At 43.8% G+C, this 27225-nt stretch overlaps 1 protein-coding gene across 1 annotated transcript; it reads right to left on the bottom strand.

Moving 5' to 3' along the window:
- Nucleotides 1-1822: 1822 nt before the first annotated feature.
- Nucleotides 1823-23406, bottom strand: NUDC (nudC nuclear distribution protein). The gene is made up of 9 exons (XM_015409436.1): nt 23212-23406; nt 18152-18229; nt 16163-16372; nt 13422-13508; nt 12778-12891; nt 10930-11124; nt 7558-7641; nt 7176-7294; nt 1823-3568 (listed from the first exon to the last, which is right to left on the bottom strand). Exons 1-9 carry the CDS (start codon nt 23305-23307, stop codon nt 3517-3519), a joined length of 1035 nt encoding a protein of 344 aa, XP_015264922.1. The 5' UTR covers nt 23308-23406; the 3' UTR covers nt 1823-3516.
- Nucleotides 23407-27225: the final 3819 nt, after the last annotated feature.

Below are 27225 nucleotides of genomic sequence, written 5' to 3'. Positions count from 1 at the left end.
CCTGTGCTGCCAATTGGGATGGGCCGGCCCAGTCCCCAAAGCATCTTAGGAATGAGACATTTCAGGCCCTTTACCCTAAGACAGTAGGAGCCCTCAGCTCAAACCAGCACTTCAGCATCTGTCTCAAACAAGAGAGGGACTGGGCTACTGCCCAGTGCCCACGTTGTGCATTCCTTAAATCAGCACTTTTACTTAACTTCAGCCAGAGATCTCCAAGCTCAGCCACGGGGCAAAATGTAAGAGTGGAAGTGCCTCTGAGTCAAAGCAGAGTGTCTCATTGTCCCACTCAGCTGAATTCTATGACGGGCACATTTTCAGTTTGTTCTCCCCAACTGAGGGAACAGAAACAAGGCATAAACAGAAACAAGGCTTTTGGTTGAGGACGGCAATGGTTTTCTATCGTGGCTGGCACCTTCTCCCTCTCTCCTTAATTCTGATCTTGTGTTTCCTCTCCCCCTGTCCAGAAAGTGGCCAGGCAGTCCAGAACTGGGATGAAAATTTTAAGGACACCACCTGGAACTTCTTTTTAATCTGTTTTTTCTTGTCATTCATAGATCCAAGCTCCTTTCAGCGTTGCACTCGGCTCCCGGGGCTTGGATGGGCAGGGGGGAGAGACAAGGCTGAAAGGGGCTTGGATCTCATAGATCCAAGCACCTTTCAGCATTGCACTCGGCTCCCGGGGCTTGGGGAGACAAGGCCGGGCCCGAGAAACGCGGAGGGGGGACGGCCTCTGAAGGCCTTTCTCGGGCTCTGCGCTCCGGCGCCAGGCCCAAGAAATGCAGTGAGGCAGGGGGAAGGGGGGAGCGGCCAGCCTCGGCAGGCTTTTCTGCGGGCCGCAACTTACCTTCCTTCTGCCTCCTTGTGGCCCGACTAATGGCTGATGGGAGCAGGGGGTGGGGCTTGGTCATGTCCCCCCCCCCCTCACTCTTCACTCCTGGAGCACCGCTCTGGTGCACTCCGGGGCCAACCGACCCCTGGATGTGGCTAAATTTAAAGAATTTTAGTAAAAAATGGCTGTGGGTAGAACTGCTTGTCGTAATACTTGTGTGCAACTGACTGATGGCAATCCCAGGACCATGGCGCTTTCAAGGTAAGAGAGGAGCAGAGCTGGTTTGTCATTGCCTTTTGCTGCGCAGCAACCACAATCTTCCTTAGTGGTCTCTCATCCAAGTACTAACTATGGCAAATGCTGCTTAGCAACCAAACTCTGATGAGATCAAGCTGGTCAGGGCTATTGAGGCTGCTAGAATGGTTAGTAGTAAGAATTCCAGCAGCTTGCCTCATTTAAGTAAAACCTTATGTTCCCCCTTCCCTCAGCTGCCCAACAGAGTGAGTTTCCTTTGTAGCAGGGAAATCTGAAAGCTTCTGGTATCATCATAAACCATTTGCAAATGCCCAGGTTCAGTATAAATTAACAGATTTAAGTTTAAATACAAATACAGCAATACCTGCCATGGCAGCTCAGGAACTGCTAGATCTCCTTTACCCCTTTCTCTCTTATGTCATGGGGATTATGCCCTGCTCTTTAGGAAAGAGGGTGAGCTGTGGCTTTCTAATAAAAACAGTTTGGAAGTGAACCACTGAGAAAATTCAGATGCCTTGAAACACTTCACCATCTGCTGTGAGTCACAGAACAGCAGCCAGGATTACCAGATTTGCAAAACAGATGTTGCTACAACTGCAAACAGGAGGACTATAGGACTGGAAGAGACTCTTTATGCTATTCTTGTGACTGCTGTTTTATCACAGCAGTAAAAAAGCAACCACACTTTAAAAACAGAACAGTAAAGATAGAGTTTATTTAGTCAACCTAGAAGCCACCTCAGAAGTATTTGGCACATGGATAATGAGGACACATATACACAGCAATACCCCATGAAAACAGGTGCTTTTATTGTACATGCAGAATACAAGCTGTCTTCTCAGCAACAATCCCCAAAAGGAGAGAATACACAAAGCCTCTTGTTTGGCCAATGTGCAAAGGAAAATGTTTGTGGAACTGTTCTAGGAAAGTGAATGGCTGGTTCTCCAGCAAGCCAGAGATCTGCCTGCCATCTAGTACACTCCCACGGACATAGGGTGAAACCTGTCCCACTTTAAAGCAAGCGGAAAATGAAAAAAAATGTGAGAAAGTAACGCTAATAATATATTAAAGAGTCAAAATTATACAATGATGAAAAGGTGAACAAATTATATATTGGTGAATGTAGATGGTGGTCTCCGGAATGTCCTGCCGTTTCGACAAATGATCTTCTTCTGAACAGAGATGTATACATAGACTGTCTCTCAATAATTCATTGCTTCTGGTGATGTATCAAAAATATCATTGTTGATTCCACTAATTCATGATACTGTGGTCTCTAGTAGGTCCTACAATGGGCTATTGATGCTAAATGCCAAATTAATTAGTGGGACACTTTAAAGCAAGACATCAACGCACTGAGCAGAGATCAAACATATCTTAATTCCCACAAGGGTACAGTCAACCTCCCCAAACTGATCATATTTAACAGACCTCATCCTAGTCCTAAATATGAGTTTTGCAGTGCCACACCAACACCAGTATTGTAATGGAAGGTAAGAAAGTCATTTAAGCTCACACTACAGCCAAAATCTCTAGAAGAATCTGCAGCAGACATGCATCATTTGGACAGCAGAGGGCCTGGGCAGAACAGCTTAGAGACCGAACTTGTGCAAGTCTCACTATACCAGATTCTGATGTGGCTTCCTCTCTGGCCAAAATAGTTTACTCTATCTTAAACTTGACACATTTGCAAGGAATTCTTTTTGCATCCAAAAAATGTGCTTGGAACAAGAGGAGGGCTTTGGGAGTTAAGCATACAAGCAGATATGTAAATCCTCCTGCTTTCGCTGTAATGCCCAAATGGGAATTTGCACAGGAGGAATGCAAGCACATCACTCCTGCCCAAGTTTTCCTTTAGATGTTACAGTGCACACATCTCAGGCAGAAGCAGGGGCAACTTACAGGTTCATTTATCAGTATGTCCACCAGAAACTGTTCTCAGTGATGCGGTACTAAGTTAGCATACTGGAAGGGCTGTTTGGTTCAGAACTGGAATACCGGAAGGACTGACAATGGGGTGTCCAAAGGAGGCCCTTCTATTTAGTTCAAGGGCAGGGTGGAGAGAGTACAGGGTGATTAAGATACTCCCTGAAGTCTTTAAATGACTGCCTGAGAACTCTAGGAAACTTACAGAAGTGAGGCCTAAATTTCCATCATGAATCCTCTTTTTGCTAGAACCTCAAAGTGGTCTTCCCTCAGCAAAAATAAGTCATGGTTCAGATGGCCAACTGATCCTGCTGCTGAAAAACCTGACATGTGCTGATAAATCAGTACAGGTTTTTGTTTTGCACTGAAAGTTGACTTGGGAACTATGAGAGTGTTCACAGTGACTAAAATTGTACCTCCCGTCCTGATCAGGCTATATGTATTTTTTTTCTTTTTTCTTTTAAAAATGGGGGAGGGGGAGTAAGGAGTGAAAGGGGGCAATCATCTCAGTTGAATTTTGCTTTTGAGAAATCCATTTCCGGATGCTGTTCCATGAATCTGGAAGAACAAGAGAAGCATACCTTTAGCTAAGAGCTAGGAAGCAAGTCAGCAGGGCAATGGTAGGCAGAAACCTTGTACAGCCCAGGTGCAGTTTTGTAGTAAGAATGTCCCACTACGACTGGGTTCGAATCCCCAGTCTGCCACCAACCTTGGGCTAGTAATTCTCTTTCACTCTAACCTACCTCACAGGGGTCTGAGGCTAAAACAGGGGTGGGAGAAGACAATGTGAAGTATCTTGAGCACCCTGAAGGAAGGATAGGCTTTTAAAAAATGTCAACTACACAACTGGAAGTCAAAGACTTCAAAACTGGCAAAGAGCACTACCAACACAGAGGACACATTTAGGAAGACTAATTAGTTAGTGGGACAGACATGTGCCCCCAACCATTTTAAGCAGCTTTTTTCAGGATGACCTTGCTTGAGACCGAACAATGATCTGACTTCGTATAAGGCAACTTTGTGTGTTTTGTAAGCACAGATCTCCTTTACTATCAGTGTGGCTGTGCAGAGATCACAGTTTATGTTGCCAATCAATTCTCTCCTAAGTAATATCAGTATAAAAGTCACCAGTTACTACCTGCTATGGTTGTAAATGAGCAATGACAAATTAATCAAATATGCCCTTGGGAACTATTAGCTCCTGGTCACACACGTAGCACCTGGCTCATAGGATCAGAACTCCAATCTATGCAGACATCATTTTTTGTGTGCAGTAAAAGGGATGCCAACCAAAGAAGGGTTTTGGAGGTAACTGCTAAACAAAGTTAGTCCTCAGTACTTCCTGGCAGATTCACTTTCATTTTGGTCTCCCTTGCCACCAAGATCACATCTGGAATACTATTCATTAATGTTATGGTACAATCCTATGCAGAGTTGCTCCAGCCTAAGCCTGCTGCCATTTCATAAAGCAGCAACATGGAATTGTCAAATATTGTAGCACAGATTAAACATGGCTGCATGATTAACAGCACAGTTCTATGCAATGAACGTGAATTCTTCTTGACAATTCTGTGTCACTATGCTTTGGATCCAACCAGTTCTGCTGGTGAAAAGGGAGGAGGGGTTCCCAGTAAACCCTCCTGTGGCGGAATGGGCCTGCTCTGGCCTGCAGGTCCTGTTCCACCCTGCCCTCCAAAGTTTTCCCAATACCTGGAGAGGCTTTTCTTTCTCTCTCATGTAACCACTGACATCACCTGACCTTTGTCTGGAATTACCCACTGGGAGGTACAGGACTCCCAGCTTCCCTTCCAAGTTCTGAGGCCTTGCCTCTGTGTCTCCTGCTGCCCAGCGCCTGGTCACCGCAGGGACCGTTTACTGCCTTGTATGCCCCTGGAGGAATAGCCACTTCCTTCCCCCAGCGCTCCTTTTAAAATAGCGTGTCCAAGACAGCGGAGGTCTATGTGGTACAGAGAACCACTACCAGCATCCAAGGTTATAAAGTATTTATTGAAAAGAAAATGTTCACAAGCATACTTTTAGCACAGCACCAGACTGAGCAAGGGATTCAAAAGAAATGGGTGAAACATAATTCCTCTCTCTATTCGTGCCCTATCAAATGTGAAAATATAGGACAGGCTCCTTAGTTTAGGAAGTTACAGATCTCTACAGAATGACCTATACCTTGAAACTTCCTTCAGCTGTCCAGGCAAACACATGGCTAATGACCTCCTCCTCCAGATCTCAGCTAAGAGTTCTGTCTGCTCTGATGGACTCAGCAGAAAAAAGAGCTTCCTTCTTGCTTCCAGGAGTTTTATCTTCTCTGTTTTCCCCACCCACTGACCAAATCAGGCCAAGTCAAGGAAGCTTTTCCTGTCATCTCCAGAAACGTCTTCCTGAAGTCTTTCTAGTCTTAATTCCTCCAAGTCTCTGTTCCCTGCTGGGAGGGGGGAGCGCTGGCCCATCTAACTGTCTCTAGCTAGACTTATGAGCATTTGTATGAAGGTGGGCTGAAGTAAGTATGGAAAACAATTGAACTGACCTCCCCCCCTTCCTGCCTGTTCTCTGCCCAGAGAGATGGAAAAAAAGCTTTTAAAACTCAGAGTGAAGGGTTCTGCTGTTTTCAAACCTCCAAAGAAAAAAATGCATTTCTATACCCCCCCCCCCCAAAAAAAAGGCTATGCTAAGGATTGAAGACCTGCATGGGTGAAAACAATGTGGGACTGGGGATGTAGTAAGAGGGAAACTGGCTGAGTGAAAAAGCTGGCTCATCCAACCCTAAATTTGCTATTTTATAGAACGAGGCCTGGAGCATTGCTTGGTGGCTATTTAAATACATACACTAAAGTAGCTTCACAAAATACAGATGCTACTGAACCGTGTTAAGAGAGAGACAGAGAATGTGTCCCAAGATCACTGAATCACAAGCTGACACTTCACTGGCCAGTCAGTACTACAGACAGTTGTCATTTTGACAGTACAATACTATTCTGAGTTGCTCCATCAGTCAGTGGCCTTAGAGCAGAGTAACTCTGCACAGAATTGCATTGTGGATTGGGTAAGCACAAAATATAAATCCATTCTCACCATACCTACAAGCAGGTTCTTGTACAGCTGCAAGAAGTGGTTTAAATTCTTTTTACTATATTGTGGTAAATTTATTTTGATATTCCTATTATGCTGTACAATGCTAAGAGCAGCAAAACAAAAAGAAGTATATTTAACATGTGACACTGAGTAAAAGAGGTTACCCTTACTAAATAGTTAATTAGATAATTAGGGGTCTTCTGGAATCTGAAGAATTGTGTCTGAGATGGATGGGGGTAGCCAAAGAAATAAGGTTTTTAGAGCTAACATTATTGACTAAAACTAGCCTCCTTGCCATTTCCCCTCAAAGGGAAAGCAAAAAAGAATCTGTGGTGGGAATCTTGGGAGGAAGAGACCCTGCTTACGAGTTGGTGAATATCCCAGTATAGTGCTAGATCTCAACCTATCAGCAATTTGCTACTAATTTCCACTAGGTATCTTTGGTTCAAATGAGTCACTAGAGATAAACAGAAGACATGGTGTCCCATGTTGCTTGCCAGCATTAGAACAGTGTTGTAAACTGTATTAAAAGTAACCACATTTACAAGAGAAGGCTGTTTCCAAATGAGCAATTCCTCCCTTCAAATCTCCCTGCAAGAGTTTAAGGATGGCTAAAGAGAAGCTGGCTGCCCTCCCATTTCCCTCTTTTCCAACCCCATAACCCAAGAGCTGTCACCCTGTGTAGCCTTAGCAGAGGATTTCTCACAGAAGCTTCTAGGCATACTTTTGCCAAAAAGGGCAATAAAGCCATAAAAATCATGACTGTCCAGCAATCCTGGTACAGGGGAAGGGAAGGTTATTTAGCTTGCAGGCACGTGGAGATTACAGTCAAACACATCACGTCATGGTTCAAGCAGAGATGGCACTGCCAGGCCCATGAGTCCCCTGTTGTGCTGTAGACTTAGGAACTGAGTTGAATCACACAGATTAGCCATTTCTACAATAATGGTTTCTTGGGTTCGCCAGCCAACTAGATATGGGCATAGGCTCAGCGGAAGAACAAAGTGCCCCCCACCACCATTCTGACCCCAACCATCATTTCCTTCGCATGCTTCAAGAGGTGTGAATGGGTCCTACTCACTTTTTCAATATGTCCTGCTTCTTCTGCTCATCAGATGTGGGAAGCCCCATTGATTTCTGCCGTTGATCATACATCATTTTCTCCACCATGCTGCGAGTCTCGCCATCCAGGTCTGACAGCTTCATAATTCAAAGTAGTACCATTAGAAGGTGTAAATCTAGGGGGTCCTCCTGGGAGAAGCTTCCTTTGAGAACAGTGTTGTATCCAAAAGCTTCATGCTTTCTATGCCCCCCTCCCCCATTAAGACATCTCCAAAGACATCTGTACCTTTTGCATACAGGCCCTCAGAAATTTGACTCCAAATCATTAGAAAGGATTAGAGGAACTGAACAGCCAGTTCTCACCTGTTCTTTGAATCAAAGTTGATAGGAAAAATGCTTACTTTGGAATTCTCTGGGTTGATCTTCTTGGTGTTGAGCTCTGGGTCTGTTTGGACTAACTTGTTCCACCATTCCATCTTGTTGATCTTAAAAAGAAAGACACAGTGGGTACTATGTATTTCACAACTAAAGCAATGTCCCTGAACAGGGGACATACTTTTAAGGATTCAACATTTTCAAGTTTACCAGAAAAATATTTTAACTAAATCATCTCAAATTTTAAATGTATTTAGTGACTATTACACTTTCCTGTATACATATAGCAACCTAGATTCAAAGTGGATAGTCAAACTTGACATCAAAACCTTATCTAAACAAAATACTCCCGGAACATTAAGAATTAATGGAAGCTCCATTTAAAACTTAAGAGATCCTTGACACTATTAAATCCCTGGGGGAAAAAATTGCCAGGTAGGGATGGTTTTTCTACTGAATGTTATTTAAAAAATTCTAATATTTTAGAAAATCCCTTATCAAATGTGTGTAACGATATACTATCTATTGGTTCAATGCTACACATATGGCCACATTATAGAACAGCAGCAATCCCCAAACCTGGGAAGGATCTCACAAATCCAGGATCTTACAGGCCGATTTCACTCTTGAGTCAAAACGCAAAAATATTAACTGCAACCATCACCGCCAGATTAAATAAATTCATTATGCACTATATACATCAGAATCAGCCTGGGTTCATGCCACATCGCATCATTGTGGATAATATTCGCAAAACTCTTAATATTATCAAATTTCTGCAAAACCAAACAAATAGAAACTCTACTACTGTCCATTGATATCAAAAAAGCTTTAGATAAGCTAGAACCTAAATTTGTATTCTCAATCCTGCAACACATGGGGTTTGGAGATCACTTCTTATGTTCTATCCACGTATTATATACCTCTCCCAAAGCTCAAATTCGAATAAACAACATATCAAATGACTTCATGGTATCAAGAAGGACAAGATGGGGGGTACCCTCTTTCATCTCTGCTCTTTGCTCTCTCTATTGAGCCCTTAGCTATGGCAATCCATCAAAATTCCAATATTCACAATATTTTAATCATTGATAGAGAGATGAAATTGTCTCTTTGCAGATGATGTAGTTTTGTACCTTTCAGAGCCTTTAAGATCCCTATAGGCTGTCAAGTTGGAACTTAGATGATTTTTTGAGATCTCGGGACTATATTCCAACCACTCCAATTTCCTATACAGCTTTCTCACTCAAATTCTACCCACATCAAATCCGTTTATGAGTTTAAATGGATTTCCAAAACTTGACAACATTTGGGAGTCAATATACCAGTAGATTTAAGCAATCTATTTAAGCATAATTTCTTGAACTCCATAATTCAACTTCATCATTTCTTAAACAATGAACCAGTCTCCATCTTTCATGGATGGAAAAACTCAGTTTGGTTAAATCATTTCTCTTACCCAAATTTATTTTTTATTTCAGAACCTTGCCAATTACATTCCACAAAACTTTCCTTTAAAAAGTGTAAAAACACTCAATGATTTTATCTGGAGTTCCAAAAGGCCTAGGATCAATTTCAATACACTATGTAAATCACCTAAGCAAGGAGGTCTTGGTTACCCAGATCTCAAATTGTATTGGGATGCGTCACAACTAGCTACTTTGTTAAAGATTTTACATCCAGAACCGGTCTTGGATTGGGTATATATATAGAATAAAGTTTTCTAAATCCTAAATCCTTATGTGAAATCAGTTTGAAATAGTCATAAGGATAAGCCAATTTCTATTGTCAATAATATGTTTAAAATATATATATGTTTTTACAGCATACTTTATAAATATGGGATGAATTGCTCTTTAAACTTGCTCCCCCAATATCTCCGCTCTCCTCATTCTTGGGCTAGTCGTGGTTTGAACCAGAGTTGCAACCACATTCCTTCTGACAATGGAGAGAAACCTCTTTTACAAAATTAACTGATATAACATAAGGAGGAATTATTCTCAAGAAGACCGATTTAGAATCCAAAATGAATATCCAGATTCCATGGTTTCAATATTTTCAAATTAGACGTTTAACTGGCCAATCAGAAATCAAGAAAAGATTTTGAAAAATTATGGAAAATCAACCCTTCTAAAGACAATGCAATCCTTTTATACCTTTACAAAATCTTATTAACCATATCCAATGGTAAACTACCCTCATATGTACATTCTTGGCATAAAGATCTAAATATTACCTTTACCTCGGACCAACGGCTACAAATCTGGTGATCCAATACTATTATGTCCAAATCCATCAATATCAAAACCCAAGCATTTAAAACACTTGCAAGATGGTAACTCCATCACAAGTTCACCATATGAACCCTACTTATCTTCCAGTGTGTTGGAAATGGTATGGAGAACCAGGTTCTTATCTTCATACATGGTGATCATGTAAATATATCCAAGCTTTCTGGCATCTTGTGCAAACCCAAATATACAGTAATACAAAGTAGACGGTTCCTTTGAAGGCAGAGACAATGTTGAACCTACGGAACAATCCTGAGATACTAACACTAAGATGTAATTTGATAGCATTTTTATGTGCGGCAGCTTGCCTGGTCATCGCATTATGGAAGAGCAATAACCACCATCCATATTAGAATGGTATAAAAAAATTGGGATATATTGGACCTATATTGGACCAACAAACACAAGCATAGAATGGTATAAAATGGTATAAAAAATTGGGATATATTGGACCAATATTGGACCAACAAACACAAGCAGATTCTGACCATTATGTATCTGACTTTGTTGCAATGTGGTACTATGTTGTTGATTTTATTGCAAATAATGAATCAGTTTTTCATTTCACTCACCCAAAACATGTATCATTCCTTTAATGGTATAGCTGTCCATAGTTGGTTATTGTTTTGTTAGAATTGCTACTCCGTCTAAGATTTGTTTTGATTACTGCATTCTAAACATTTAGTATACCATAAAAGTTTTCACTCTTGATTGTTATTCTCCAGCTTGTAAGTATGGTATTTGTTGTTTGTTAATCTCTAATTTTCTTGTAATTTCCTTATTATAATAAATGAAATCTTTTTTTTTAAGTTTACTAGAGAGCAAAGATAACGTATTGCGGTGGATGGTCACAACATGTAATCCATTTTGACTGGGAGACTCACAGTGCCTTCCTGAGCAGAGTTGCATTTTTCTATGTCCATTGACTTAAGTAGACTTACATGGGTCCAATTCTGCCTAGGATGGCTTAGTCAATGCAGTTCTAAAGAATTACTTAGGACTGCAGGCCATCAGACAGGAAACAAACCCTGAGAGCCAGCAGATCTGAGAACCTGCAACTGTAATGAATCAAATCAGGAACTTAAATGTTGAAGTCCTTCCCATTACCTTCTCCAAGTGCACAGTGACTATTTCCCCATCCTCAATCAGCCAAGAACTCTCCTCCACCTTCACTTCATTGTACAAGTCTCCATCAATCATGGCGGGGTGGCCTTTCAGCCCCACCTTCAGATGCCGTCGCTGGATGTCCACTATCATATCCTTTCCCTTCAGTCTGAAGTTCACTTTGAATGGGATGGCGAGCTAGATAACAGAAGCAAGATGGGGAGTGGGGAGGAAGTTACACAGAAAAGCCTTAGACATTTTTTTTCTGGCCACAGATTATATGCTGCAGCAGAATGTGTACATTACAGATTCATCTATAGTTGCGCATCAAACCAGGGCTGACAGAGCATGATCGCAATGTACAGTATTTATCCCCACCAATAAAATATTCCCTTGCAATTCTTGCCCATTATGTGGTCAGTAGCCTGCCATCCCTCCTGAACAACTGCTCACACTTTGGAAGAACATTTGCAAATGAAAGGGGCAGGAAGCTTTTCACATTCATAACTTCACTGTGAAACTGACCTCCATTCCCCATGTTGTAAGTTTTGGTTTTAAAAAAGCAAGTTCCTAACTTTGTTAGACAAAGTCCAATTTTTTTTGAAGAAAAGAAGTTCTTTAACATACGTATCCTTAAATTGAAGGGCTCCTGGCCATCCCCCCATCCCTACCACCTACTAATTCTGAGGTTTCAGAGTTTTTCCTGTGGACTGCAATCTTATGTACACTTACTTGCAAGTAAGCTCTATTGACTATACTGGGACTTCTCTGAGTAAATATGCTTAAAAAGGGCTATGAATATGTTTAATTTTTCTTGCTTAAATGGAACAAATTGTGATCTAGCAGATTGTTATGACAATTTGACAAGCTTTCTGCATCTGGAAAGTGGCCTAAGAGGACATTATCTGTATTTAACTTCATTTATGCCCCACTTTTCTCTTCAGTAGGGATCCAAAGTAGCTTACAGCCTTCTCACTTCCTCCATTTTCTCCTCACAACAACCCTATGAGATAGGCCAGACTGAGAGTTTGTGACTGGCTCAGTGTCGCCCAGAAAGCTACCATGGCAGTGTGGGGATTTGAACCTGGATCTCCCAAATTCTCGTCTGGCACTTTAACTACTACACCGTGCTGGCTCAGACATTCTGCTATTACATTGTTAAAGAAAATCAGGTCTCAGCCTGACCGAGACAGAAGACACCTTGCAAGCGGCTCTAAATGCTCAAACAGCCAGAAGGACAAGCATCATCATTTTAAAAAAGGCTGCCACAGAACATGGATCAGCTGTAGAATTTCCACAGATTCACCTTACCAGCCCACCCCACAGCCCCAAAAGTGCATCTCTGTGGGCCACCAACTACCTCTACCTTAAATACACATTATATTAGAAGATGCAACAAATTCTGCAGCCAGCATTATCAGCAGAATTTGGACAGTGTAACCATTTAGATTTAAAATACACTTTGTTGTAGACTCTGGAACTGGCAGTTCAGAGTTCACAGGGTTAGGGACATAAGCACTGGATCACTAAGAGAGACTTCAAGCGTCACCAGATTCTCAAGAAAGAGCATGAAAACCAATGAAGAGTATCCTTTTGTAACAGTGATGTATGAATAGCACGTGGATCCATTTCTGGTCTCCAAGCTGCTTCTTGTGTGAAACTACTTTGCTCTGAAGTAGCCATTAGACAATACTAAGAGAGGTTGATCAAAATAAGGTCTCCTAGAATCATTTGGCTCCCTTATGTGTTTCTCCTCATTCTGTGAATAAGAATATCACTGAAGAAGCAAATGATACAACCTACTCAGGAGTAACCACGTCAAGCCACATTCTGCTCAAAGACCCCACTTACATCCACTTCAGAGAGGGTTTGTGTCCACCTGTAGTTTGGAAGGTCTGCCCCATTGCCAGAGTTTGGCTTCAGCTTGCCTTTGTCCTTCTCATCTTCCTCCTCTTCATCTGCCTCCTAATCAGACACAAAGCATAATCAAAAATACTTCCAAGCCTTCGATGATAATGATGATTACATCTTTATCCCACCTTTCTTTCAAGGGGCTCAAAATGGCTACATAGGTCTTCCCCTCCTTTTTAAAAAATGCTTGCAGCAACCCTTTGAGGTATGTTCACAGAGTGGGGATTTGAATCCAGCTCTCCCAGACCTTAGTTGTACCACACCATTGCTACACCCATCTTTTAAACACACTTTACTAAATTCACATGGGACTCCTGCCTGCTGTGTTGTTTGAAAACTTGGTGCTTCTGCATTCGCCTTGTCCTTGATATAGAATTCTGCTGAAGATACCAGTTTCTGAGTTCTCAGATCTCAGAACAGTGTTACATGGGCTCTTTAGCACAGGAAGTCCTCTGGTGCCCAGCCGTATTAATGTCTTTATTGCAAGAGTTCTAGTTAGTCTACTGTGTGTCCCCACACATACACACCCATCAAACACAGAAAACATCCACTCACAATTGCACAAACCTCGGAGAACACATTACCAGTTTGTTGGACTCTGAAGATTCCATTGAATGCACAGATGATTTTTCAGGGACATCTTTGGACTCATTTTCTTTCTTCTCTTTTTTCTGTTTAGAAAGATTACCCCCCGCCCCCACGCATTCACAGTTTTAGCTGAGATTCATAAACATGTGTTTAAGTGTTATTTACTAATAGGAATGGGCATAGACTGGGAAATCCTGGTTTGGTACAGAGCTTACGAGCCAGGCAGCCACGGACTGAACCCCAGACTGAACCCGAGCCCAAACCCTTGCCCGAACAGAACTGGTTCAGGTGGTATCAGGCCCCACTCCACCATGCCCGCATTACCCGGAAGCAACGTGTGCACACCACTTCTGGATAGCGTCAGGCCCCACCCCCCACCAATGTTCCCTCTAAGCTGTGGAGTCTTGTGAGCGAAAATTCTACTTCGTGAGCTACTGGCAATAAAGTTGTGAGCGGGCGATTTGGACACTGCATGAATTAGTTTGCTCTGGAGCTGTCCTTTCTGAGCGAAGGCAAAAATGTGTGAGCCGGAGGATAACAAACTGTGAGCTAGCTCACACTAACTCAGCTTAGAGGGAACACTGCCCCCACATGCCTGCGTTTTCCAGAAGTGACACAAGTGCATCAGTGATGTGCTTGTGTCACTTCCAAGCAATGTTCCCGCTAAGCTGTGGAGTCTTGTGAGCAAAAATTCTACTTTGTGAGCTACTGGCATTAAAGTTGTGAGTGAGCGATTTGGCCACTGCATAAATTAGTTGGCTCTGGAGCCATCCTTCCTGAGCTAAAACAAAAACGTATGAGCCGGAGGCTAAAAAATTGTGAGCTAGCTCACATTAACTCAGCTTAGAGGGAACACTGCTTCCAGGTAATGCAGACATGCCAGGGTGGGGCCCAACGCCACCCAGAAGTGGCGAGCGCACGTTGGATCAAATGCGTTCCCGAGCCCACCCGATAAGATTGGGGTGAGTGTCTGGGAAAGGCGCCTTCTCTGGACCTCAGCTCGTGGGTAAAGTCTGGCAAAGTGTCCAACCCTATGGGCCATCATTCTTGCCATGTTAAACTCAAGGAAGGAGGAAGCTAGGAATGAATCAGCCACATAAGGTGGGGAGTTTTCAGACTTTTACATACTGCATCTGGAAAGTACCAGCATGCTTGTCAGATTAAAGTACAGAGATAGTATCAAAGCAAATGAGCTACTTTCAGACAATGGCCTGTTATGCACAAACAGCTTACTGCAGAATATCAGAGCAGTCAAGCCTATAAGCTTGACTTCAGTTTTCTGTGCCTGCTATATGCACCATTCTTTTTTCTCTGGTGTATTTATTCACATATTATATATTTACTAGGAATAAGGCCCATTGTCCAAATAAATACAACAAGATCTAGAAAGAGGCTCTGGGCGAGTGCCCCGGCCTTGGGCATTCAGTGTCAAGAGCTAGATTTACCTAAATCTCTACATTCTCTACATCCTGTATTTCACTTTCGATTATTAAAGAAAGACCCACGAGCGTCTCCTTGGACGAACAAGCCGCTTGCTCCTCTTCGGATTCGGAGACATGGGGAACTCCACCATGTGGTTAAAGCCATCCTGGACTCTCGTATACGTCATGGCCGGTTACAGTATTTGGTCCAGTGGAAGGACTCTGGGCCCAAGGAAAATGAATGGGTTGGTTCACATCATGTAAATGCCACTAGTTTGGTCTGCAAATTTCATTGTTTATACCCCGATAAGCCTGGAGGGGATTAGATCATTTGGGGGGGGGGGCAGCATGTCAGGATCGGACCTTAGCCTGACTATTGATCATGTAATTGTAACTGTGGTTCTCTGATGTACATAGCTTTGCACTGTTATTGTTTACCCCGCTTGAGCTCTTTTGTTTTTTGCTTCTGATTCCCAAGCTTCATCTCTGCACCTGCAGGTGCTGTCTACGCGGTCCTCCCCTGACATTCCTGAAGGGGTGTGTGTGATGATTCCTTGTTTGAGTGTGTGTGTGTCCCTTTAAATATTTGATAGTAACTAGTGTGCCGTGATTGGTGGATGGCAGAGTGTGGGAGGAGTTATTCTGTGTGGATCTGTGTGGGTGTGTCAGTGAGAGATTGGAGAATGACAGTTGGAATAATGACAGTTGGAGAAAAAAGCTGTTGATATAGTCTAGTTGGATTTCAGTCAGTGAGAGCTCTGACAGTGCTGTGTGGAGTCAGAGAGCGAGCGAGCTGAAAGTTCTGTGTGGAATCAGTGCTATGTGAAGTCGGTGCTCTGTGGTATCAGAGAGAGAGAAAGCAGTATACATCTGTAAAGTGAAACTACAGTTCTTAAAGAGAGAGTTACAAAGAGAATAGCCTGTGTGATACAGTTGACATACATACTTACAAATACCTATTTCCTAAACAGTTACAATTTAAACAACTTCTTAATTTGTTCTTTCAATAAATCCTTTTTAGTTAAGTTTATCCCAGAAGCCTGATCCATTATTCCTCAGGACCACATAGATCCTCGAAAGCCAAGACCCTGGGTCACAATACCAAAACCAGAAGCAGAAAGGGGATTTGGAATTTAAATAAAATTCCTGGTGGCAGCTGGAACTACCTATTTTATAAACATAAACACTCTTGAGAAGCAGATTCATCAAACCATATATCTCCCATTACTGAATAAATCCAAATTAGTCACAAACAAATACCTTCATTTTCCCATTACAACGAGCACAAACACACCACCCTGGTACTGGATTTCTACCTGATCAATTTCCAGTTGCAACCTTTCTGCTTCCTCATCAGTGAGCTCCTTAATCCTTGGCTCAGCATCACTTTCTGCCCGCTTCGCTTCTTTGGTGAGTTTAGCAGCCTGCTCTGCTTTCTCTCTCCGCTCTGCCTCTTGGCGGGCTGCCTTCTCTTTATGTGCTTTCTGAGCCAGCTTGTTGTGGTGGTTGAATGTCTCTGTGATTAACTGGGGACAGAAACAACCCAGTGAACTTGTAATATTTGTATACAGCTTTTCAACCATAACAGTTCTCTTTAAGATTCTAGTATTCTCTAGGTACCTTCCTCTGCTACCTAAACAGCATCTAGGCCAGTGATGGCGAACCTTTTAGAGACCGAGTGCCCAAACTGCGACCCAAAACCCACTTATTTATCGCAAAGTGCCAACACGGCAATTTAACCTGAATGCTGAGGTTTTACTTTAGAAAAAACAACTCATACATTAATTTAAGATAATCCAAACAAAGTAAGGAAAGCAATCCCAAATGCTTTCACTTACTTAAAATTATTTGGCAGAGAATTCAACACTTTAATGATGGTCTGGGCCTGGCTGGGGCGATGGTTCGCCACCACTGCTCTAGGCTTTACCTTTCTCTGGCACCTAAACAGCAGCAGCTACTGAAGGCAGATTCTGCCATGGAATCTATATCATCTTTTACCCCAAGATTTGATGCATTTCAGGAGTGTGTGGGGGGGTTGGGATTCATAATTGGCAAGAACATTTTGATTCCAAGTTCCAGCACCTCACAAGATATTATCCATAATTGGATAAGCACAAAAACCACTATGCAAAGTCAAAGATGCACATTCAAGTGTCTATACTGTGTGAATTTTTTGCCCACAACCAGGATGCAGAGGCACACAAACCCTGGAAATATATATTTTTAAAAAACCTTGGGTTAGTGTCGGACTAAGATCTGGGACATCAAGTACGAATCCCTACTCTGCCATGGAAGCTCACCAGGGGGCTCTGGGCCAATGACTCTATAACCTAGTCTATCTCACGGGGTGGCCATTGGGAGGATAAAATGGAAAACAGGAGGACAATGTTGTAAGCTACTTTGGGTCCCCAGAGGAGAGAAAAACAGGGTTTACATATCTATAAATGAATAAATGTGTCCCTTTTCCACGAACCAGAATGAACATTGCTACCTTTGTCTGCATTTCAGAACAAGGGGACTGAGGGCTCGGACTCTAGCATGTTTGCTGAAAGAGTTCATGCAGTCACTTGTCCCCATAACTTTCTGTATTTCAAGGGTTCTCACTTCTGGGTGACCTTCAGTTAAGAGCCATGAACAGAAGCCTGGAATTTGGTAACCTGTGATCTCATGCGTCCTTTGGACAGTGACATGTTTGCAATGTGTGCCTACCACAGAAAAAGCAACATGACTGTGTTTGCTGCCTCAGACGTAAAAAAATAAGAGAAAAGGAAAGATGTTACCCATTATACAGAAAGACTGTCCCTGAAATTTTACAGAAAATGTGGATTTCTTAGACCTGCTTAATCCACTGTCAGATTAATAAGAACTTAAAAGTCTAAACATGAACACGCCCTCCTATTGGCATCAGCCTCCACCAACAATTTTTGTGTCTGACCAAATTTTGTTACTCAGGGACAATGTTACAGCTGTAGAAATGGACTTAGTGCTTTTCCAGGAGTGAACGAACAAAGCAAGCTGAGAACTATTGATCCCCACTTGCCTGTCTCAGTGAAATCAGTACATCTGGCAAGCCAAAGTAGTCTTTGGTCAAAGCAATTAGGTGTCAGAGAAATAAACATGGCCAGACACTGCTAAGTTTGGTCTCTAGTGCTTTCAGGAACAGGACATGATGCCATTCCTCTATAGCAGCCAAGGGAAACTAAAGGCTATATGTGAGACATAAAAATGACACTGTGTGAAACAGCTCCCCCTGCTGCAGCAAGATAATTGTCTCTCCACGGGACAAGCGCTAACAAATCCAATACCTTCTCTGCAGCACCATCTTCTCCTCCAATGAAGAAATCAGTTTTGCGTCTCAAGAAGCTGAAGAAGGTGTTCACAAGCTGCAAGGAAGAGAGACAAGGTGTTCTTAAGAGGTCAGAGATACTTGTTTCAGGCTACACCAACTACGCACTGATTCCTCTTCAACAGTCCAATCTAATTCACAAACACTCCCACCCACTCATCTGTATCAGAATCTTCTGCTAGCCTCTCTTCTTTGCAGCTTTAGTTTGGGACATATCCCAAAAACAAGCAAGCATCAGAAGTCCAAAAAGGCAAACAGGGTGTTGACATCAAAACTGTCATATTCACTAGAGTAATGATACTTTTACCCCAGAACTTTATCTCTAAATCAAATGTTCCAGAAGAAAATTGGATGATCCCACTCATGACTGCTTACAGGTACAAGGACATCTCTAACAGTGTAGTGTAGTAATTAGAGCATCAGACTACGATGGGAGATCCAGGTTGGGAACCCAATTTGCTATGGAAACTTATCTGGTGACCTTGGGCCAGTCACAAACACTCAACCTAACCTACATCACAGGATTTTTGTGAAGATAAAATGGAGATGAAGAAAATGATGAAGCCACTTTGGGTCCCCATCTGTGGGGAAAGGTGGGGTATAAATGAAGGAAACAAATCAGTGGTTATATTTCTGCAACCATCTCAACTAATAATGGGGAGAGGCGATCCTCGATTTGGTCCTAAGTAACACTCAAGACCTGGTGAGAGATGTAAAAGTGATTGCACCACTTGGGAACAGTGATCATTATGTTGTTGAGTTCAACATTTGTATAAATAGGGAATTGGCCAAAAAGACTCACACAACCACTTTTAACTTTAAAAGGGGTAATTTCTCTGATATGAGGGGACATGTGGGGAGGAAACTGAAAGGAAACGTAGAAAGGGTCAAAACCATTGGGGAAGCTTGGAAACTATTTAAAACTACGATCCTAGAAGCTCAAAAAAAATATATATATTTCACAAGTTAGGAAAGGCACAAACAGGTATAGGAAAAAGCCTGCATGGTTAACAAACAAAATAATGGAAGCTGTAAAAGGTAAAAAGGATTCCTTTAAGCAGTGGAAAGCTAGTCACAGTGAGTTATTGAAGAAACAAATGGAATTTCCCTCTAGGTCATAAAATCAGCACCCCAAAAATTCCTAGTGATAGTCCTATGAGAAACCTTAGGCCTGTCCTGTTATTTAAACAGGTAATTACTACATTGCACAGAACTGCATTTATGAAGTTTCCATTTAAAATTTTTCACAGAACTTCTGTGGACAGTATTTAGATGCCATACATTTGGACATTTCTGTATGCCACTCAAGAGTGGCTGTTGCAGCATCTCCTAGAGAGAGGATACCATGCTACATGAGCCATGGGTTGGAAGTCTTAAATAGATCACAGAGCATCGCCTCCTGTGGTGCTTTGTGGGAGGACTTGCTGCTAGTTTGCCCACAGAGAGGGCTCCATGCCTCATGGCCTCTTGTGTGGTTGCTCAGTGGAGCAGCAGGAGAGCAATAGAGAGCATTCCTCTCTGTTTCCATCATCTTGTTTTTCACTATATTACACCAGAATATCCTTTGGGCAAGGGATCGTCAGGAGGTTCTTATCCCCCTGATAGACCCCTGAACTAAGGGACAGACTGATAATGTCCCCCAGGGGCCCCGTACTCCATCACCACTGGCTTTCATCAGCCACAATGGGCACAGGTCCAAGAAACAAGTGGTCATCCTAACAGCGCCCAGGATCCTGTCAACGTCGGCCTGGGAGAGATGGCTGAAGTTGTCAAGCACTGAATCCAAAGGCAGCCAAGGTGCCTCTGGTTCGCATAGTGTTCGCATAGTATTGGCAGGCAGGTCGTGGCAGAGTGACAAGACATTATCTGCAAAAAAGCTCACAAAGGCCTCACAGCTAATAGCCAATTTACTAGTATTTTGAGTTCTCTCAGTGGGAGAAGTTAGATTGAATTGTCTTAAACAATTGTGCCAGGTGAGAGCTAGCGCATGCGATGGAGGCTGTAAAAAAATCCCTTTTAGCAGCCTTCACCACCAACTCATAAGTTTTCATCATGAGATTGCTGCCAAATGTGCTCTAGCCATCTAAGCTCCTGCTTCATTCCTCTAAGCTCCATGGTATACCATGGGGCTAATTTGGGGCAGGAGCAAAGAGGTCATCAGGGAGTGATCTCATCGATGGCTTCAGAAAGATGGGTAATTCCAGTCCTCTATCAGCTCATCTAATGAGCTGCCGGGAGCTATTGGATCCCGCAGAGCATTCTGGAAACCAACTGGATCCATTAGACTCCATGGGCGAGCATAAATCCGCTTGCCACTTAGACAGGGCAGAGGTGGAATGCTCAGCTGGGCCTTCAGGGCAAAGTGATCTGACCATGGCACCCTATCAACAGAGGTCAGATCCATATCAATCCCCATGCCAAAGATCAAATGCACCCAAAAGGCAAGAAACTGTAGCTACTGTTATACTGAGCACACATGAACACAACCCAGTCAAATACCTTCCTTTGAGGAGGAGGGTGATCCCTTTCAGTGGGCCACAACTCAATTATTGTCATTCATAAGGTTTCATGATTCATGCAGCAGGGGTCCATCAATGGCTACTAGACATAGTGAGTAAAGGGAACCGCCATATTCAGAGGCAGTAAACCTCTGAAACCTAGTGCTAGGAAGCAACACCAGGTGAAAGCCTTGGCCTCTGTGCCTTGTCTGTTGGCCCTTCAGAGCAACTGGTTGGCTGCAATATGAAACCAGATGCTAGACTAGATGGAGCCACTAGTCTGATCCAGCAGAGGTCTTATGTTCTTGTTTGCATGCACACATGCAGATGGTCCCAAGATCAATTTCTGCATCTCCAGTTAGAGATTGCAAGAGTTAGAGAAAAACTCCTCTGTGTTCAAGACTGCCACTGCCAGCCAGGTAGACAAAATGGCCTACATGGGAAAGTGCTCTGAGTCTTCAGTCAGCTTCAAACCCTTATACAACAGGACTGGATGATGGAGAGACATATACTGCTCCTTTACTAAAGGTAGAAAAAAAGAGATCCTGCAATAACATGGAGAAAATATATGAAGCTGCCTTAAAAAAAAGTAGACCACTAGTTCATCTAACTCAGTACTGCCTTCTCTACATGGCAGTGTCCCTCCAGGGTCTTGGGCAGAGAGCGTTCTCCCCCTCAGCACCCTCTCCACATGATACTTTGTCTAGCAATGCCAGAGATCGAGAATGGCACATGAAGCATGACCAATGGAACTTCTAGTACACCACAGTATTATTCCAGCTGCATCAGTACATAATTGACTAGCGGATTGATGGATTTCCACTTTGTATCGCTAAACAAAGGGAATTCCTGCCTCACCAACCTTTTGTAGCTTGGACAGGTTAACAAAGATGTGGATAAGGGAGACATCGTATACTTGGACTCCCAAAAGTCTTTTAACAAAGGTACCTCACCAAAGACTCCTGAGTAAGCATAGTGATAATTGGATAATAGGACAGGTCTTATGGATTTGAAGTCAGTTAAATGACAGGCACCAGAGAGCAGGAATAAAATGGCAGTTCTCACAATGGAGGGAAATAAGCAGTGGGGAGTCCCACAAAGATCAGTTTAGGGCTAGTGCTATTTAGTTTTTTATAAGTGATTTGGAATTGAGGTTGACCAATGTAGTAGGCAAGTTTGCAGATGAAACAAAATTATTCAGGATGGTGAAAACCATAGCAGATTATGAAAAGTTACATTAGGATCTTTCTAGACCGGATGAGCAAGCAACAACATGGCAAAAGAAGTTCAATATGGTTATGTGTAAGATGATATATACTGGAACAAAAAAACCCCCCTGATTTTAAATATACACTGAGACTGAAAGATATCTTGGAGTTGTAGCAGAAAGCTTGATGAACCTGTCAACTCAGAGCGCAGTGGTGGTAAAAAAAAAAGGCAAACTCCATGCTAGGAACTATTAGGAAAGGAACTGAAACTAAAACAGCCAATATTGTAATGCCCTTGTATAAACCTATGTTGCAGCCTCAGTTGACATACTGCGTGCTATTCTGATCACTGTATCCCAAAAAAGCTAAGATAAGTACAAAGGAGAGCAACTAAAATGATTAGGGAGTTGAAGCACTTTTCCCATGAGGAAAAGCTGGATTGGGGGATTTGGGGTTGGGGGGGGGGGGGGAGGCATTAAGGGGAGACATTGTTTATTAGATTATGCATGGATGGGAAAAGTGAATAGAGAGCTTTTTCTCTCTCTCCCATAACACTAGAAGTCATGTGTACCCACTGAAGTTGCTGAGGAAAAGGCTCAGGACAGACAAAAGGAAATACTTCTTTACTCAGCAAGTAATTGAACTCAACAAGGATTAGTGATAACCATAATCACAGATAGCTTTAAAAGAGAATCATTTGTCAAGGATGCTTTAGGCAGATACAGTATACTGCACTGAGTCACTGGTCTAGATGACCTATATGGCCCCTTCCCCTTCTTTGATTCTAGATTAATTCATGGAGAATAGATCCATCAATTGTTGGTACCCCTGATGACTGAAGGAAGCCTTCATATCCAGAGGCAGCACACCTCTGAATACCACGGTCACGAGGCAGCACTGCAACAGGAGAGGACCTCAGCATCTATGTCCCATTTGTTCGGCCCTCCAAGGCAATTAATTGGCTGCTGTCTGAGACAAGACGCCGGACTAAAGAAACCACAGGTCAAATAAAAGAGACCCTTGTGTTCTTAGGACTCTTGTTTCATCCAGAGCGTCAGTGGCACTCCAGGATCTCTGGATGAGATCCTTCACAGCACCTTTTAACGGACGATGCCAGGAATCATGCCTTGGACACTCCACCTGCAAAGCAGGTGCTCTGTCGCTGAGCCAGAGCCGTAGGTTCTAGAATAAGCTGAAAAGGAGGCGGGCTGGACAAGGAAGAAGACGGTCTTCTAGAATAAGCTGAAAAGGAGGCGGGCTGGACAAGGAAGAAGACGGGGGGGGGGGGTGTCCCCCTCCTGCCTCCATCTTACCTCCCGCACGCCGCCCTGGTGCTGCTGGGCCATGGCAAGCAACATTCCGTCGAAGCGCTCCTCGCTGTCAGCCGCATCTTCCCCGCTGGCCCCCATCGCTGCAGGCTTTGTGCGTAGCTTTTCTCCCGTCTCTCCTCCCTTACTGTATCAACAACCACGTCGGCCTACCCACCTCCCTTGGTTGCTAACACGCACTGTCAGTAACGACCCGGAACCTGAAACTCGGACTCATCCGGAAAAGGGTCTGGCCAATCACGGGTCTCCTGTCACCGATTGGCAGCACCCTCTTCCAATTGAGATGGAAAAGGAGATCGGAATGAGCCGTTGAAGCCCGGTCTGCCCCGCCTCCAGCGTCGGTTGTCGTGGTTACCACGGCGAGGAATGTCGGGAATTTCCAGAACACTGGTTTTTAAAAAAGAAATCCTGGCATAATGAGGAGAGAGAAAGAGAGACGTGTGCTTCTGGGTGAGACCTAGGGAGCCCCCGGAATTACAGCTCATTTCCAGACGGGGAAAAGGGAAGCTTTGGAGGGTGGACTCTATGGCATTGTACCCCATTGAGGTTCCTGTCTTCCCCAGGCTCCGTCCCCAAATCTCCAGGAGTTTCCCAACTTGAATCTGGCAACTCTATCCCCCAGGGACTCTATTCCCCAGGGACCCTAAAATAAATGCCACTTGAGGGCTACACAGGAATGCCAGCCTCCATGTAGGACCTGGGGATCCCCCGGAATTACAGCTCATATCCTTCCAGACTACAGAGATCAGATCCCCTGAATAAAATGGATGCTTTGGAGGGTGGAGACTCTGTGGCATTGCACTCCACTGAGGCCCCTCCCGTCCCCAGGCTCCAGCCCCAAATCTCCAGGAATTGCCCAACCTGGATCTGGCAACCCTATCCCTCCACCCTCTGCCGGTGGCTAGGGGGTACCTGGCAACCCTAGCTGAGCCACTGCCTGCTGCACAGAACGAGAGCTGTTTCACACTTGCAAGGCCCTACTCCTTGCGGATCCAGGCTGTGCCATGACCCCAGCCTCCCACCCATGCCACTGATGAAAGCACCGATAAGACACAGAGCCCACGGCCTCGCCATGGAGTGGCAAATAGTCTAGGCTGCCAGGAACTCCACTCTTGCAACTTGGGAGGGAGAAAGGAAGCCTCTGGAGACCCATTCAGGGCTTGCCATGGCACAGGGATAAGGTTGCCAACCTCTAGGTGGGTCCTGGAGATCTCTGGGAATCACAACTGATCTCCAGAGTACAGAGATCAGTCGCCCTGCAGAAAATGGCTGCTTCAGAGGGCAGAGTCTTTGGTTTGATACCCTGCTGAGGTCCTTTTCCTCCCTGAACCTCACCCTCCGTAGGCTCCATCCCCAAATCCCCAAGAATTTCCCAGCCCAGAGCTGGCAACCCTAGGGCTATGGTTGCCAACACCCTGGAAAAAGTATCCTGTCCCTTTAACAGGTTTCATGGGTCATTATTTACCAAGTGATGGAAGTTACTGCATTGACATGAAAAGGTTCACCTACCCATTTCCACACAGTAAGTTTCTGTTGAAAGGCAGGACATTTTTTTCTCCCAGATGTTAGCAACTGAAGGGCTGGCCTCTTTCCTTCTTTCTTTTAGCTTCACACCTAACCTGTGAGGCAGGCTAGGTTATGAGTAGCCAAAAAAAAAGGGGGGGGAGCCAGTGTACAATACAAGGAGCAAAAAAGAAAACACCACTGAGAGAAAATGAATGCACAAGCAAATAAGCAAGTACAAGGGGCGGGACCCGCGATACTCACAGGGGGGAGGGACTTCCACACAGGAGGCAGAGGAGGAAGCAGCAGGAGGAGGTAAGTTCCCTCCCCCCCGCCGCCTCCCTGCTCTCTTCCCCCCCAAGCGGCAGCGGTGAGGGAGTTCGCAGAGCGTCCCCTGCGCATGCGCAGGGGATGCTCTGTCACTTTTGGGGGGATTTAAGTATCCCCCCGATATTTTTTTCAGGTTTTTAGATTTTTGTGCACACCCGGGGACTGCCCCAAGTGTGCACAAAAATCTCCCTCCCCCCAGGTGCCCCCAATGCGCGGATTTAGGTATCCGCATGCAGGGGGCGCCTTTCGCTATTAGATATATAGATATAATGATCAAATAAGCATAACAGCAAGTATAATATAAATCAATTGGCCAAGGTGCAATAATAAAGCATAACAGAAGCACAGTCTACGGTCTTTCCATGTGTCTACTCCAGCATAGAAGCAATATCAGAGTCCAAATTGAAGTGCAAGTCATCAAATTTTCTGAGCCATAAAAAGCCGATGCGTAATCCGGATGCCTGATGCCGCGTTTCGAATAATTCTTATTCAAGCATGGCTGTAATGGGACCCAGTCTCAAAAGCTGGCATATACTAAGCCAGAATGGTCAGTCATGCGTGGGAGGCAGGCAGATTCTCTGATCTTGCATGAGTTAGCGTACAGTATGTTATATTTTAGTTCTTGTAATGAGTTTCCCTGGGTGTGTTTGTGAGACATTGTATAAACATTGGATTGTTTCAGTTGTCCTCTGTAAACTGTATCTTTTTAAGATGTATCTTTTGGAGATGAAACCTGTAAACGTTGGCTCAGATGGTTAATAGGAGCACGTGACTTTGGAGTGAGAAGTATAAAGTAACAAGTCTGTTAACATTGATTAAGGCTTACTAGCCCGTTACAGATTCTATGTAAAGGAGCACTTTGTGAATAACTTCAAGATGTATAGGGTAAGAACATAACTGCACACCAATTAATAGCATTGATTGTTAGAACAATGAGAAAGATTTATAGGTGATATAACATTATGTTTTATTTTAGAACAAAGAAATGTCCAGTTTGGAGGATTTGTAACCGTGAGGATACTCAACTGTATGTATGCATTGGCAAGTGTATGTTGGAATTGTTTATTGCTGGGTGATTTCCCCTTAAGTAACAACTGAATTTTTTTATTAGGAGTTGTTTATGTGTGAAAAAGACGCCCGAAACGAATGTTAACTCCGGGGGAGTTCATCCATCTGCTCACATCTGCTCATCTGTGAGACGTCTTCATCATTCTTGAGACGTTCTTATTCTCTGTGAAAACATTGTATTGTTATTATTGATGTTATAAATACAAATTGGAGTATGTACATTTTGCACATTTTGCAGTAGTTCTGTCGTGTTGGTTACTATCATACTGCAACCCCCTTTATTGTCAGCACGTTACACATGGCAAAGGAAGGCCAGGGAAGCCAAACGGGCCCAAATCGGGGGTTGCCAACTTTACCTCACAGGCAAGGCTCCCTTCTCAGCTGTGGAGTCCTGTGAGCAGAAATTCAACTTTGTGAGCTACCGGCATTAAAGTTGTGAGTGGGCACTTTGGCTACTGCATAAGTTAGTTTGCTCTGGAGCCATCCCTTCCTGAGCCGAGACAGAAATGTGTGAGCCGGAGGCTAAAAAACTGTGAGCTGGCTCACACGAACTCAGCTTAGAGGGAACACTGCTCACAGGGTGTCTGTTGTGGGGAGGGGGAGGGAAAGGAGGCTGTCAGCGCTCTGGACTTCCCTGGTGGTCTCCCATCCGAATACCGACCGGGCCCGACCCTGCTTAGCCTCCTGGAACTGATGAGATCGGACCCGCCTGGGCCAACTGGTACACACTTCCTAATAAAGGGGCCGACAGTCGGCAGCTTGTGGCACTTGGTGGTTTTATTTCTTTTATTTATCAAATCTATATCCCGCTCTGTCTCCCCCGAACGGGACTTGGGAGTGGTTAACGCCATGTAAAACACACCCGATGAAAATAATACAAAAGCTACCATTAAGTAAACTTTTAAAATATCAGGGAATTAAAAATCTATCTGCTATCAAGCAGGGTGGGATGCGTGGACGGTGGAGACGCAGCTGAAGCAATACCAGCTGCCCGGTGGGTCACAGTCACCCACAGGCCGCCCGAAAAAGAGCAGCATTGCATGCCACGGGGAACTTCGGGAGGTCCCGCGCAAGGCACGCACCTCTTCGGGCAGCTGG

The sequence above is a fragment of the Gekko japonicus genome, unplaced genomic scaffold (assembly GCF_001447785.1).
Source record: "Gekko japonicus isolate JY-2015 unplaced genomic scaffold, Gekko_japonicus_V1.1 scaffold800, whole genome shotgun sequence".
NCBI lineage: Eukaryota > Metazoa > Chordata > Lepidosauria > Squamata > Gekkonidae > Gekko > Gekko japonicus.
The sequence above is the reverse complement of the archived record's forward strand: the minus strand, read 5'-3'. Positions and strand labels throughout refer to the sequence as shown.

Excerpts from the sequence above, each read along its gene's own strand:
- NUDC (XM_015409436.1), bottom strand. The coding sequence starts at position 23,307 with ATGGGGGCCAGCGGGGAAGATGCGGCTGACAGCGAGGAGCGCTTCGAC. Across the intron at positions 16,373-18,151 it reads AAGATGGTGCTGCAGAGAAG|TTAATCACAGAGACATTCAA; the intron begins GTATTGGATTTG and ends TTCTGTCCCCAG. Across the intron at positions 12,892-13,421 it reads CTTCAGAGTCCAACAAACTG|GAGGCAGATGAAGAGGAGGA; the intron begins GTAATGTGTTCT and ends GTGTCTGATTAG.